The following is a 15,376-nucleotide window of genomic DNA, read 5'->3' on the forward strand; positions in this document are numbered from 1 at the left end:
TTTGAAGTTAAGGATGAACTACACTACTGCAGATCTTCTCAACACAAGAGGAAACAGATGCCATGGTTTCACTGAGTTTTAGTTTATAATTTGTAACTGGGTGTTTGAAGCTGTGCCCCACCACTTCTTAACTGTCCACAGGTCATGAAGACTTATCACATGTATCACACGGAGAGCATCAGTGCTGAGTGCAAGCTGAAGGAGGCTGAGAAGCAGATTGGGAGGTCAGGAGATCCTGTCTTCAGCATCCGCCTGGAGGACAAGCACCAGAGACGCAGCTCGGTGAAGAAGATTGAGAAGATGAAGGAAAAGGTAAAGGTAGAGGTCTACATGAGTGGCTGTTCTAACAATGTGTCGTCTTCTCACGGCATTCAGACCGGGTTCTGGAGTTCACAGATTCAAAGAGATACTTGTATGGGTATGGCCCTTGTAAAAGCACAGCAAGGTGTAATAGGGCATAGTGAAAGCATGGTAAAACAGAAGTAAGAATTGTAAAGCCCATAGAGGTATGGTAAAGCAATAATAAAAAATAAAAAATACATGGCAAACCATGGTAAATTATGGCAAATGCATTGCATAACCACAGAAAAGCATGTGCAAAATTAACATGGTAATCTTTTATTAGCTACGTTAACTAATGTCTCTTGTTGTCTATATTCACTAGGTGTAATTTTCTGGTACGGTAATAACATTCTGTGGATGTTTTTAAAAGTTTTAAGCACCCCTACCGTATGTCCTGAACAAAGGTTCCAGAATCATTTCTACACTCTCAGTACATCAGGTACATTAGAGGCAGAGTGTAATCTTAACAAGAAGTATAATACATTACTTAAGATCATTTGGATAATTCATACCATTACTAAATTTCTCTTTAAGATCAAGGTTTCTGATTTTGAGTTGGCCAATTTAACTTTCATTAAGTAGCCAACTTATAATAGCCTACCACTAACAGAGTTAATTATTGAATCATTATAATTATTTTATTTTCACTGGTCAGATGATTGTACTCTAGAAAAATGGGTATAATAGAATATAATAGAGCCTTATAGCTTACTGCTGTAAAGGATTAATTATTAACGGCAGTTAAAACGTACCATATACAAGATGCAGGAACACATATTGTTCATTTGTCCTGGCACAGTAGCACAAACATTTCACTCCACACAGAGCCATTGTGTGGCATGCATGGTAGATCGCTTTGAGGTTTAGATATCGATTCTCTGCTAAATACCTTTAAGTGATTAACTGCTAGGCAAAAGCCTGTCCTGTTGCAACAATGATAACAACAGTGGAAACACAAAACAGAATGATTCTTTTAAAACACTAAATATTGCACTCGTCAAAAGGAAGCGTAAGTGTGTCACTTCATCTTGTATACCCTCAGAATTCATCTTATTGAAACACGCAAAAACTCAGCTGAGGTGTTGTTTGAATGACTGTGCTGGTTAAACTACAATTTCTGTATCTTTTTTTTATCAGCGGCAAGCCAAATACTCTGAAAACAAGCTGAAGTCTATCAAAGCACGGAACGAATACCTTCTAACTTTGGAAGCGACAAACTCTTCTGTTTTCAAGTACTATGTTCATGACCTCTCTGATTTAATTGATGTAAGTACCTGAAACAGACAACTATGCAGCAATGCGTGTAGCAATGACTAGTTCTTATTATATTTCAAAGACGAATCCACTGAATAACAATCTGTTTACTAAAGCACTGTTTTAAAATCATAGAAAGCACTCTCCAATTCCTGAATGTTAGCTTCACTTCTTTTGATCCCCCTCTATAATTTACACATGTGTAATGTGTAAATGCCAAGACAATAACAGAGAAATATCTTTGTATCCCTGAATTGATAATTGTCTCCTCTTTAAACGCTTGCTGTAAATCATTTGTTGTTTCAATAATTTGTGTTGGTGCTGTAGTCAAGGCATTTATTGGCTTCTCACAAAAAAAGCAGGTGAATTTGAGGTTTGAAGTGTCAACATTATTTTAAAAGCAAATGGCCAACAGTTTATGTAAATCAAACCTCACAGACACTGACAAAGGTCATTACATTCACTTGTTAATCAACATCTGCTTAGTTACAAGTATGCAAATAAGCAGCCACACTGCATTAAAGCAGCATTAATTAGTTCTGCATCAAGTAATTATCAATTTATTTCAAAGCAGTGCAGTGAATTCACTGACACTAATTTTAAATGCTTTTGGATTTGATTTTTATTGTAGGCACCTTGTAACAGAGGTCTTGTGCACTATCCTGTTTACATTCCAACTGCAACATTTTCAGATCAGTCTGGAGAGAAATTGGAAGCCTTTGTTCACATTCTTTTTTCGTTAAGTCTTCAGTAACAGCCCTTCTTGATTTGCTGTTTTATATCATAGCCGGATTCAGTTGTGTATACCATTATTTATTTTCTTATTTTTTAATCATGTTTTCAATCATTCTGATAGTTCTTACTACAATAAAAACTCAATATTTGAGTAATTTATCAAAAAAATAAAGACAATATTTGAGTACTTGCAATAAGAACCTTTCGGAGTGATTAAAAACATTATAAGAAATGAAAAAATTATTTGGTCGTTTTTCTGTGTTGACACATGAATTTCCTGAAGACGCAGTGAGATTTAATGCAGAAACTTGTGATGGGAACTTTATTACACAATTGAATCTAGGTATAATATTCAAAACTGTATATTGAAGCTGTCTGCATAATTCTTAGCATCACTGTATGTAACTAATTTTATTGTTTCAGGATGTTATTAAAAATCTTCAGCTGTGTGCTCTAAAAGCAGCTCCATTCTTATTATAGGCCTACACTGAAGACTTCATCACACTGACCAAATGATTGGTTACAGGTTGCAATTGTTTCAGAATTGCCAGAACCGGTTTGCCCCAGCCCCTAATTTCAAAGAGACGACCAAGATCTTTTCTACTAAACAGGTTGATGAGAGACAGCTTTCTCTTCTGCTGAATTGAGCTGATTCATATAATGCGCTTTAATGGCCAGCACACCATTAGCGACGACCTCAAAGAGCCCCTAGAACCTGACTATGATTTCAGTGCACGGGGCAGTCACAGCCGGCCTGTAATTAGAGCAGAACAATAAGGATCCTGTCCTGCACATCAGTGGATAACATGCATTACTGCAGGTGGGCACCCTGGCTGCACACAGAACACTGCAAGGGAAGAAGATATTTAGATTACACCACTTGTCACCTTGCACTGAGAAATGGCTTTAGAGGAAATAACCTAATAGTATATAGTTATAGTAGCATTTGAAATGGACCATCCCCTTGAATTCATTTGGGATTCTAAAGTATTGGGACATTCTATTATGTCTAAAGGGCAAAGGACTCACTTGGAAATATTTACAGTACATCATTATAATTTCTTACAGGCTGAATAAATAAACCTCTTTTACTGGGGCTGTAACCTGTGAGAAGTGGTTTACAACCCTCATTAAATTTTATAGGACCACTATTTGGTGATGAGGATGTGATACAGCAGAGGTGCCAGTACATGCATTTGTATAGTTTTACGAAAAGAAGGAGATATGAAACCTTTTTTATTGGACTAACTAAACAATAATGAATCACAAGCTTTCAAGACCTCATGGGTCCCTTTGTCTATCATACAGCTACCATTTAATCTATCAACAACGATAGTTTTACAGAATTTTACATACACAGTATAGAGAGAACTGCTTATCAAATTGAGATGAAACTTGGTAAGGTCACTATTTAGCATTAGTTATTGTGAGTTTCAGAATGTGGCGATGTGTGGAGGTGTCTGCATGTCTGTCCATCTGTTCATAGGTCATGCTTACATTTGACATATATCTTAAGAAATGCTTATCTTTATTTGTACACACAAAACAAATCAAACAAAAACAAAAGCCAAACTCCTTCCAGGAGTACAAACTGAACCTTATCATTTTAAATATATATGGCGACTGAGCCGTTTACTGGTAGCCAAAACAAATACACTTCAAGTGTCGCAATGCCTTTTCACATCTGACCACACAGCTATATAAGTAGGGCAGCCATTCTGACCTGCTTATATACCTGCCTGCCTAATTACAGGCAGATCTACATACTTAAACCAGTGCCCGGTGATCTGGCTCAATAAAACAGTTAAACAATGACCTTGTGGATGTGCAAAGCAGCCACTGAACACACATTGCCCATTACTCTGCCCTGTCACAAGACCTTAGAATGAAAAACGTCACTGATTACTGAATCAACTGCATTGTGTCATTCCCTCTGGGAATTGTCCAAAACAAAATCTGTTTTGCTGCATCAACAGTGATCAAAATGAAGATGTACAAACTGACTCATTTTTCACTTTATTCATTTAAGCAGATTGACTCTGGTATTACACAACAGAAACGTATGTTCTGTTTTGTGTTACTAAGGAAAACATATGACACCCCAGCGTGGCCGCTAATGGTTTACGTACAGTATTTGTAAGACTTAACTAAAGGTTTGAATTGTATTTGACCTAGCTGTGGTAGCTTTTGATGTTTGAAATTACAGCTGCATGTTTGTACCAGCTGAAATGCCTCCTTTAAGTCTTGCTTTGTTGTTGGTTCATTTTTATTTAACATATCACCAAAGATTTCAGCTCAGGTTTCAGGATCAAAACCTTACTTTTTGTAAAGTATTTATGTTTTTAAGATCATGTTTCCTTTTGCATTGCTGGCAATGCAGTAGATGATTCTTAAGTCTGTGTGTACTTTTATATCTATGGACTCAGCTAGCTTTGGAGGTATGTGTAACCAAACTTGACAGCACCAAGAAGTCTGTGCTATGGAAAAATGCAATAAACAGATGCCAAGGCATTATATTTTAGTGTAAATGCTATTTTTGGATGGGATGCTGCCTTTTTCCAACAAACATGAAGGGTTTCATTGCTAAAAAGAACCTATTTTTTCACTTTTCTGATGTCTAGTGCTGCGATCTAGGGTACCACGCCAGTCTGAACAGAGCTCTCCGCACCTTTCTGTCTGCTGAATACAACCTGGAGACCTCCCGGCACGAGGGGCTGGATATCATTGAGAATGCAGTGGAGAACCTGGACCCCCGCAGTGACAGGCAGAGGTTCATGGAGATGTTCCCCTCTGCTTTCTGCCCACCCATTAAGTTTGAGTTCCAATCTCATATGGGGGATGAGGTCAGTTGCACAACCAATGGCACTAACAAAAGTCAATGTCTTGTATTTGAAGAAGTGGTAGCTTATAATATTATCTTGTTAGTTTTATTGAGATTTATTGAAAATAATGACCTAAACAACTCAGGAGGAAAAAATAAAGTTTCTTAGTATTTTAAATAAACAAATATAATATTCGTATATAAGCGTATATATATATATATATATATATATATATATATATATATATATCTATTATATATCTATATATATATATATATATATCTATATATATATTATATATATATACGCTATAGATAACTGGTACCTTTATGGTCTGATTGCATTTCAATGGGCTGGAACTACTACACATAAACTAACTAGGTACCAGGAAGCAGCATTATTTAACATTGTCTTTTGAAATAACTGCATATTCCAAATTGATTTTTAAGTTTCTTCTTTGTTAAAGAAGTCAACAGTGTCAAAGAGTTTAGCGACTATCACACTTTATTTTAGTCATAGGGACCAGTGTTGCCATGGCAGCAGCACAAAGAATCCTAGGTACAGCACAAGACCAACTAGTTCCTAACACTGTTTCACCTGATATACCTCAGAGTCTATATAATGCAATACTTACCATGACTGTTCTTAAACCACGTGCCATTCGCAAGGAAGAGCTTATATATTTTTTTGATTTTGTTAATGCAACCACCTCTGGGCATAAATCTGAGTTTTACTCAATTATGTTATTCGATTAGAGACTAATGGGGCCTGTTGTTTTCCTGTCAGGTTTGTCAGCTCAGTGCCCAGCAACCCATACAGGCAGAGCTAATGCTGAGATTCCAGCAGTTACAATCCCGGCTGACTACTCTCAAAATCGAGAATGAGGAGGTGAGTTCATGTTAATTCCACCCTCTTGCAAGGGAAATTGGTTCAGTAATGATTCCTGAGCCTACATTGAATCATGAGGATTCCATTCGCTCTGAGGATAAGGAGTAGTCACAGTTAGCTTATTTGGAATTTGTGGCAAAGTGGCTGGTAAGGGGAACAGGTGTAGCAGTGATGCGGTGCAGGAGTGATGAACAGACAATGGTGATTCAGTGAATAAGTGCTTTATTGTTCTTTTTCCAGGTCTGGTGACCATCAAATAATAAATCCCCGGCAATACACAACAATGTGTAAGGCACGGGGATGACGAAAACAGGGGGTCCCGAACAAAAACAACGGCCCGGTCACCAGTCCTGGGTGATTGAAAACGTGCAGGTGCTCAGAGCAGTGATGCTCCGGATAGTGCTCTCCTTTCGACAGCTCCGGAGATGTGCGTTAACTGTCTATTAGTGCGACAAAGAGAGACAATTACAGACAGACAGAAAATAACACACAACACGTATAGCACTCTTCACAAATACTCTCTGAGAGCTCCTCTCTCAGTCCTTCTCTCCTAGCGTTAACCCAAACGAAGGAAAAGATCAGCGTTACCCTGGCCCCTATATGTAATCCCGCATGACATCTAGGTAAACGGTTGCAGCTGCCTTATTACTTGCAGCTGCCCCTCGTTTACCTTTCAGGTCAATACGGTCTTACAACAGAGTCTCGCTTCTTTCCAGGCTGACCCACTTCCCAGTCCCGGAAACGAACTGCCAGCCCTTCCAGATATTTCTCCTCTCGTTCTTTAGTGCCCTCACAGGTCAGGAGGAAGATTTATCACCAGAACTCATTATCTTTCTGTCACAGAATTCAATAGGAAATACTTCGGTTATACTGTATATGAAAACACATTTATATTCACAAAACTTGAAAAGACTTACCACGTCAGCTATAACATAACGGTCTTGTCTAACCCAGTTATCCTCAGTGGTAATGCAGTGGCAGAACAATGGCATTACAGTGGTCCTGTAAGGCTCAATGGTAGCTCAAAGACATAATATTAACCAACACACAATAGCAGTAAGGGTGGGCTTACAATATGAAGAAAGTTTTGCAGTGGTGTTTCTAATGGTTAAGAGTTTCTTTGGGGTAAAAACACTGTTATTTTAACAGTTCTATCTAAGTGCAACTGGGTGCAACTTGTCTGACAGTACTGTGTGAGAGGGAGACTTCACAGACAAGTTTATCCAGCTGTTTAAACCGTCTTCTTTGGGATCATCACAAAGGCATGAGGAACCTTATTGTATCTCATACCCAGATAGTGAGGTGGCTGAAATGAAATGTAAACTAACAAGGCCCTTCCCACTCAGTAAACAGTATTTGTTTTTTCGTTTTGTAATTGTTTCAGGATTCCCTTTGCTGAGTCCCTTCCATTTTGATTCTCTCATTACTAAACCGCTCAATAGCAAGACCAACAGTCCAAAGCATTGTTCTTCTTCGTGGAAAAAATACCTCACATTTATAAAGATAACATTTAAATACTTTTTAGGACAAAAAAAGAAGAGAGTTCGTCTCGTGTTGTTTTTATTATTTATACTGTCTTCCTTTGTTAGAGATTAGGGTTTAGAAAGGGTTTCTCTCAGCAGTGTTTGAGGCTGTGCTTTATTTGAACAGGTTTTGTGTTTTAGCCAGATAACTGCTGCTAAATAAAAAATAACTAAAAATAAAAGTTAAAATCATGTTATCAGACTTTGAAGGCACTCTGAAGTCACTGCCTGAATTCCATTTAAAAAAAAAAGTGAACCAGGCCATAATAAGACAACAAACAAATAGATATACTATACAAACTGCCAACATTTTATACTCTGAAAAATGGTCAACATTTTTATGTCTCACACTGGAGCAATAACATAAGGTATCAATAACATTCTTTTTTTCTTTGTACTTTGGAAGCATAATAAACTCATGTAATAGGGTTATTTTCTGTGTGTTTGTTCACATACCAGAACTGTCTCGAGTCTTGCCTTGGGCTTTATTACAACCTCAGTGTGCAGAGCAGCCGTTCTGGGGCTTCAGTAGAACACACAAATTATCTCCAAAAACAAGCAACACCAGACAAGGCAAAGAGGCACTAAACTTCAAAGATTAAAGTCAAGTCATCTGTTGAGCGTTTTCATAATAAAATAAAAGATAAATAAACAGGTGTATCATGGGTAATTTAGTAAAATAATTAGTAATAAAAGTATAGAATAATTGCAGTTAAAAGTAAAACAAACAAAAAAAGTGAGAACTTATTATTACTGGGATTCTTTTGCTGTGACTATTTGGTTCATCTATCTGTATTTCCCAGTGGAAAGTACCTGAATGATTCTATTTAATAGTGGTTTCTTCATTATCCAGTGAATTATATTGAATAACCTGTTTCAAAGTATGACTGTGCTTTGCTAAAGTGCTTTCATCAGAGCATGTAACTATTTTCTTCCTTAGACCAAGCTGTTGTTTAAAAAGTGATTTCAAGCGCTTGCATTTTCCTAATGCAGGCCCCTAAAGATTTCTTCATAGTTGTATGTCATGCTGGAAAACTAATGTACAGACTCATTTGTAGGGATGGTGCCAGTGGGGCCTTGATCAGCCTTCAGTGGAGGGTTTCAAAGTCTGTGATTAATTTTTCAGCTTCCCACTTGCTTAGTTCTTAGTAGGCTTATGATGACATTTATCCTCTTTCAGTGTTCCTAGTTTAGTCACACACATACACCCTTATTTATGAATTCTGTTCATCTTAGCTTCATCTTCTATGTAGCGGGGTATCATTTTAAGTGGCTTTAATCCTCTTTGTAGTTTCTTCACTTTTAATTTGAGGTGCATTTAGTAATCATGCTAAGTAGATTGACTGCACTGTAGAATACAGTTCTTTGTTTATCCAGAATTGAAGGAGAACTAGTACTCAGAACTAGTATAATAGTACCTACTATTGGTTTCCATATTGAACCTGCATAACAGAACTGTATCTGTATGGTACCTACTATCATACAACTATCATGATACACCAGAAAAAGAAACTCATTGTTATGTATGCAGGTATTGAAGTTCATCTGGTTTATACAGAATACTATTAATACAATTATGAAGTAAGATGCAACCATTGTACTATTTCCCAAATTTGAAGAATGAAGGAGTTGTTTGTCTGTCTGTTTGTATGAATGTGCTGCACTGTACTGTGTGTCACACTTAAATTATTATTATTGTTATATATTTTTTGGATTTTGAATCAGTTATTGTATCCCTGATTTCTCCCAATTTGTATAACTGTTCAACAATGCAAAAAACTAAACAAAAAATAAACATAGAACACAATCAGTCTATAGTCTGGAAGCACTTCTTTATAGGGTGATTATATGACTCTATGTTCTCTGGGCCAGTTTCTTTTATGCTGTCAGTTAAAGCTGCAAACAACCTGCTTCTTTGTGTTAAAAAGAGAATTCAGGCAATAACATCACAGTGACGTTTTAATACTCTGCATTCTTTCCCCACATGCTTTGGACGTTACCTGTATTTTTTTTTTATATATATATGTATCTATAACACAGGATGTTTTACTTAAATTGCCTTTCTCCATTTTGTGAAGGTTAAGAAAACCACTGAAGCCACACTTCAGACAATACAAGATATGGTGACCATTGAGGACTACGACGTGTCTGAGTGTTTCCAGCACAGCCGCTCCACTGAGTCTGTGAAATCGACCGTGTCAGATACGTACCTCAGCAAGCCCAGCATCGCCAAGAGAAGGGCGAACCAGCAAGAGACGGAACAGTTCTATTTCATGGTACGTGTCCCCCTGCAAAGGAGCCCTACTCCTCTTCTCATGTGTTTCTTAATAAAGGACAGAGTGCTTTGGGTTGTGCTTTTTTAATTATGTGATATAATTGTTCCAATTCTCCATAGAAATTTAAAGAATTTCTGGAGGGAAGCAATCTCATCACGAAGCTGCAGGCAAAGCACGACTTACTGAAAAGGACACTCGGAGAAGGTAATCCGTTTTCTACTAGAGATACTATGCCCTGCTTTTTATGTTTAAATGCTACCTTTCCTCTTTAAATTTATAGAAACCCGTAGATTGAAATGGTTTTACTTCACATGACTTGCATAACAGCTCTCATACAGATTGCATCCCAATAACAATTGTGTGGTGCTAATTTAGATTGAAAGAAAATACACCTGCATGACCTTGAGGAACCTCAAACCCATTCAAGCAGTAGGTCAATATCATTCAAGCAGTTAAAGGTCAATAAACAACCACAAATTACTTCCAGATGTTCACAATAAGTTACTGTTTGAAGCTGGGATTTAATTAAGTATAAACAAAACAACTGTATACTTGTGATTACTAATGTTATGGCACTTGGTAGTCACTTTTTAAAAGTACCTGAAAAACCAAAACTGTAATTATAAGTACCTTTTTGAAAGCTGCTACAATGATAATAAATGTTTAGGTCGTCAGCAGTTCCTTCCTTTGTTGGCCTGACAAGTAGTTCCAGACAGATGCTATAGATTACCCTTGTCATTTGTAATATTTTTAGAAGGTATCATTCCTGTTTAGCCTGGTTACAAAGCGATTGCAATACAGGCAGATGGTAAGCAGCATGCCTTGCTGAATGTGTGAATGGTACTGCAGGGGTCTAGAAGCAGGCTAGCTCCACATTAGACTCCCAGGCACTCAACCATCCCTCTTTTCTCATTTCTTCTCTTAGGTTACAGAGCAGAGTACATGACTACCAGGTAGGAGGTTGATGCATGTAATAGTACATTTACTGTTGAAATGCCTATTTGAAACATCACTGGCATCAGGGTGTTCCAAGGCCTTGGATCAATGCATCTGTCAGCGGGCCACCGATTTTTCATTATTACAGCCTTTGAATAGATACACGGTGCGGTAGCAGTCTTAAATGCTTGCAATGATGCTTTCCATGTGAAACCCATATATAGTGTAGCCTCAGAGACCTCTATCTGCCTGTACAATGGTGCCATTAAATTGCATTATCTTACATTTTTCAGCTATATAACATAAATATTATTGAGTTCTTAAGTATAATGATAAACTCTGGAAGGCTCATATGACTTCATGAACTTGGACAATAACAATAAGCCAAGCCCTTATTGCCCCCTTGCACATAATTTAGGCCATATACAGTTGGTGAAACAGAATGGAATGGCTGGCAAGTCTAAGGTAACACAGTATTCATGGTCCCAACAGTAACTTGTAACTTATCTCTATGTGTTGAGACATTGGTATATTTATAAAAGCTAGGCAAATTGATTGTTTTTTTTTTTTTTTTTTTCCTGGGGGAAACTTCCAACATACTGTAATTATACTGAAGTATATAGACCCTAAAACTGTTATAATTCAGTTATATTGTAATTTGATTTGTCTGATTTGATTGTCTAAAGGTAACATTTGCATAATTCCCTTTGACAATGTTTTCATCTGATTTTGCTGGATATTATTTTGCCAGATATAATTCAGCACTTAGTAACAATTTAGTTTTAAGGGTATGTCAAATAAAATATAAATATTTTGTAAAGCATGTTTAATAGCAATATCAGACACTCTGCAGTAAAAGAAAGCATTATTAAACATGCAGGCAGGGCATAACAAGAATTTTATTATGTGTCATTTTAAAATAATTTAAAAGATAATATAGTTAACTCCCATTCCATTTCCTAGGCCTCCAAATCTTCCCCCCAAACCCCAGAAACAGAGGAAGCCTAGGCCTCGCTCACTGTTTAATGCTATGTTGTTTAATGGGAACTTGGAATCCTTTGTCAAGGTACTGGTGGAGGCCATCTTGGAGGTCGAATCCACTCACCTCTTCATGATAATGATCAAACAACCCTCAGACGTGTTGAGGCTGATCATTATGTTTCCCCCTCAGACATAGGGCTGTATACAATATAATGCTGGAACCTCAAGCAGAGTAAAAGAGGAGCAAAGAGAAAATCCTATTATAGTATTTGTGAATAAAATAGGAAATAAAATTATCTAAAGAAAAACAACAGCAGTGTTTATTGACATGACTGCCTGATCAACCACCAGTTTATACAGCTATTACTTCACTTTATTAAGATTTTATAGATGTCCTCATAAGACTTGTTTTGGTATCATTTATCCAAATTTGCTGTGGGGTTCATAATTAGGCGGGCTTTAAACGTGACAACCCCACAATAAATCCCGGCTGGTTTGTAATCAAAGGAAAAATAACAAATTCATGTGACTTTCATTGAGGTCCTGAGTTCCTTCTTTTCCTGTGCTTGAACAGTGCATTATATTTACTATTAATCTGATAAATTAAACGGTGTGGGCTCTGGCCTGTGGCTTTCTGGTTTTTATTTTTGCTGTCTATCTCACCTCTCTAATTTCATCTTCCACTTTAACTGTGCAACTAGCCGGGGACGGAGGAACTCGCATGCAAGACACCAGGTACAGTGTTTCTGGAAAGCGAGCGGTCCACACTTCAATCTTTACTTGCAGACTTGCCTGGCTTCACCATTGTATTCAACTCTTTAACACTAATTCCTAATAAGTACTAATCCTATAGTACTACTATGCTATTGAATTGAAAATTTGACAAAAGGAAAATGTTTGTATTGATAATACAGATTCAGCTCTTCATTTGTTTAGGCCATGTTGCTGTGTTGCCTGATGTTTGGAAGCATCATTAAAAAAAACAGTAAGCTACAATTTCTAGAATAGATAGACACGGAATGCTGGAAACACCAGACCAATAGTCATTTTCTTTGCTGAATAGAGCTTAAAGCTGCAGAATCCCACAATTTTATTGTAAAATACTAACCTTCTATATAGAAAACAGTCACTGTTAACCAGGCTGTTTGATTATCTTCCACTAAAAGTAAACTTTTTTATAGGAAACATTTACTAGAGCTGATGTGTAGCATGGACTTTAAAACAACAGTGACTTAAATATGAAAAAAACATGTATTTTCAACTGCAAGAGACTATACACTTTGAAGTAAAGGGAGTTTATGCCAGCAATGGGATTATATCCAGGTTGTTTTTTGCACTTTCCTTCTGACCAGAACTCCTGTTTTGCATTGAGTATTTCCTGTCGACCACCCTCATAGGGAAAAAACAATACAAGAATTTCCACTCCAGGAAAAATGTCTAGACCTGGGGCATGGGGTGCAGGCATCCTAGACACGCACATAGGAGGACACCCCTGAACACACCACTGTGTTAGCAAAAGTATGAAAAACTTTTATATAGTGCAATTCATACAATGATCTCAAAGTGCTTTCCTTTACAGTCATTTTTGTTAAAGTTAAAAATAAAAAAACAATAAGTTTTACACATTAAAGAAATGCTTAAATAAAACAAGTGGATTTAAGTCTGAATTAAAAACAGCGAAGGATACAGAATCCCAGATATTATAGGAAGCATTTGAAACCGCTGAATTCTCAACCAATTTGGCTAGATAGCAGGGAGTGATTCCGTGCAGGCTTGTTTTAGTTAAACACCGGAAAATATTCAGAACCAGTGCCGAAAATTCAAAATGGTACTAATATATACACAAAATATTTTAAAAAGTGGTACTGTATTATTTGGTTGAATTCTGACCTTAGTCCAAGGTTGTGTCTTAATGTTCATCGTACCCTATGAGAATTCTTCTTGTAAAGGCTTCTTAATACCTAGGGACCACACAACATTGTTTTATTATGTGTGTGTGTGTGTATATATATATATATATATATATATATATATATATATATATATATATATATATATATATATATATATATATATATATAGAGAGAGAGAGAGAGAGAGAGAGAGAGAGAGAGAGAGAGAGAGAGAGAGAGAGAGAGAGAGAGAGAGAGAGAGAGAGAGAGACTCAAACATGACTCTTAAAGTGATCAGAGCATTATCTACTACAGCTAAAGAGGGAAATATGTGGTGAATATGGAATAGGGGGTGCAATTCAAATTAAGACGCAGTTCAAAAGTCCAGTGTTCACTGAATATGACTAGAGTGTGTTCTCCTTAATTTATGTCAGAGAGAAGACCCTTCATAGTGACATAACATGTCTCCAGAAGATTACAGCACACGTCAAACTGACATGGGTGGCCAGCAAGAATGCCTGAAATATTCTGGTCTATTATTAAGTAGCTGTCATGGCTGCTCTGTAGAGTCAGGGAGTGTAGTAGATCACAAAAGCAACGGGGGAAGAGTTTCGCTATATGCAAGAGAGAATTACTAAGTTGGAGCTAGACATTGTTAAATTTAAAGAGCTTACAGTTTACCAGTTTAACCTTGACATATTTGCTGGCCTCTGCTTCAGTTTGTCTCCACCCTAAATTTGGCATTAGTAGTTCCACTTGTAACATTATCACAGCCCATGATACAGTAAATAAACAAACGATTTTCCCAGTAAAAAGGCCCAAGCATCCACAGGAAGTTAATTAGCTATTTCAATCAGCTGAGGGAGCTGCTTCTGATATTAAAAAAAAAAGATTAGTAACGAAGGCAGAACATTAATTCGGAGATGATGTGATGTACTAAATATTCCAAAATGATAATTGTTGTCTGCTACGCCTCTGTGGAGAATTATACACAAGGGATATGAAAGACAAGAAAAAATACAGGATAAAATCACTGAAATGCTTCATACAAACTTCCATCCTCACATTACTAATCTATGGATCTTGCAAACATTCCTTTTAAAGCATGCTGTGCTAACAAACATAAATAATGATGACACTATTATAATGGATTTTTGTGTTTATGTGTTTTAAAGTGTTTTCTGTTTTGAAGAACAGTCATTCATTCTAATTATTTTTTCTGGTTTTCAAGGAGTCGGGACAGGTTATTCCTCGAGTGGTTGAAAGCTGTATCAGATTTATCAACCTTTATGGTAAGCTTGGCAATGTTAAAATAGACCTTCACCAGGGGTTCTCAGCCTTCTTTGAATCACACCTTTGCAATTTTTTTTATTACTTGGACTAGACCTCACTTCTGGTATTCCCATTCCAGGTCTGCAGCACCAAGGGATTTTCCGAGTGTCAGGGTCACAAGTGGAAGTCAATGATATTAAAAATTCATTTGAGAGAGGTGAGTAATTACATTTCCTCATAGACATCCAGCTAGTAAAATCCTGTCACAGCTGATTTAGTTTTGGATTTTATAATCTACAAAACTTTTTTTTTTTCAAAGATAACAAATACTGTAGCACAAAAGGTTTAAAACTTAATTACTTCTATAAGGACTTCAAATACTGTAGCTGTTAATGCAGTCCCTGGTCTTTTTTAATAATTTGTTTTGTTCACTTTTTTCTAGCGCCCACAAAGAA

At 36.8% G+C, this 15,376-nt stretch overlaps 1 protein-coding gene across 2 annotated transcripts in view; it reads left to right on the forward strand.

The window, feature by feature from the left end:
* Positions 1-15,376, forward strand: part of LOC121319999 (SLIT-ROBO Rho GTPase-activating protein 1-like) — an 87,956-nt gene that overhangs the window by 54,073 nt on the left and 18,507 nt on the right. Inside the window, exons 5-14 of one of the 2 annotated variants that reach the window (XM_041258060.1) lie at positions 142-312; positions 1,480-1,608; positions 4,953-5,174; positions 5,940-6,041; positions 9,643-9,840; positions 9,960-10,044; positions 10,766-10,793; positions 11,740-11,842; positions 14,881-14,941; positions 15,061-15,138. In XM_041258060.1, coding sequence (XP_041113994.1) covers positions 142-312; positions 1,480-1,608; positions 4,953-5,174; positions 5,940-6,041; positions 9,643-9,840; positions 9,960-10,044; positions 10,766-10,793; positions 11,740-11,842; positions 14,881-14,941; positions 15,061-15,138 — 1,177 coding nt within the window. Of the gene's footprint in view, positions 1-141; positions 313-1,479; positions 1,609-4,952; positions 5,175-5,939; positions 6,042-9,642; positions 9,841-9,959; positions 10,045-10,765; positions 10,794-11,739; positions 11,843-12,458; positions 12,493-14,880; positions 14,942-15,060; positions 15,139-15,376 lie in introns of both variants that reach the window. The other variant, XM_041258061.1, reaches the window with a different exon arrangement.

Source organism: Polyodon spathula, chromosome 8 (assembly GCF_017654505.1).
Source record: "Polyodon spathula isolate WHYD16114869_AA chromosome 8, ASM1765450v1, whole genome shotgun sequence".
In the NCBI taxonomy this organism is placed as follows: domain Eukaryota; kingdom Metazoa; phylum Chordata; class Actinopteri; order Acipenseriformes; family Polyodontidae; genus Polyodon; species Polyodon spathula.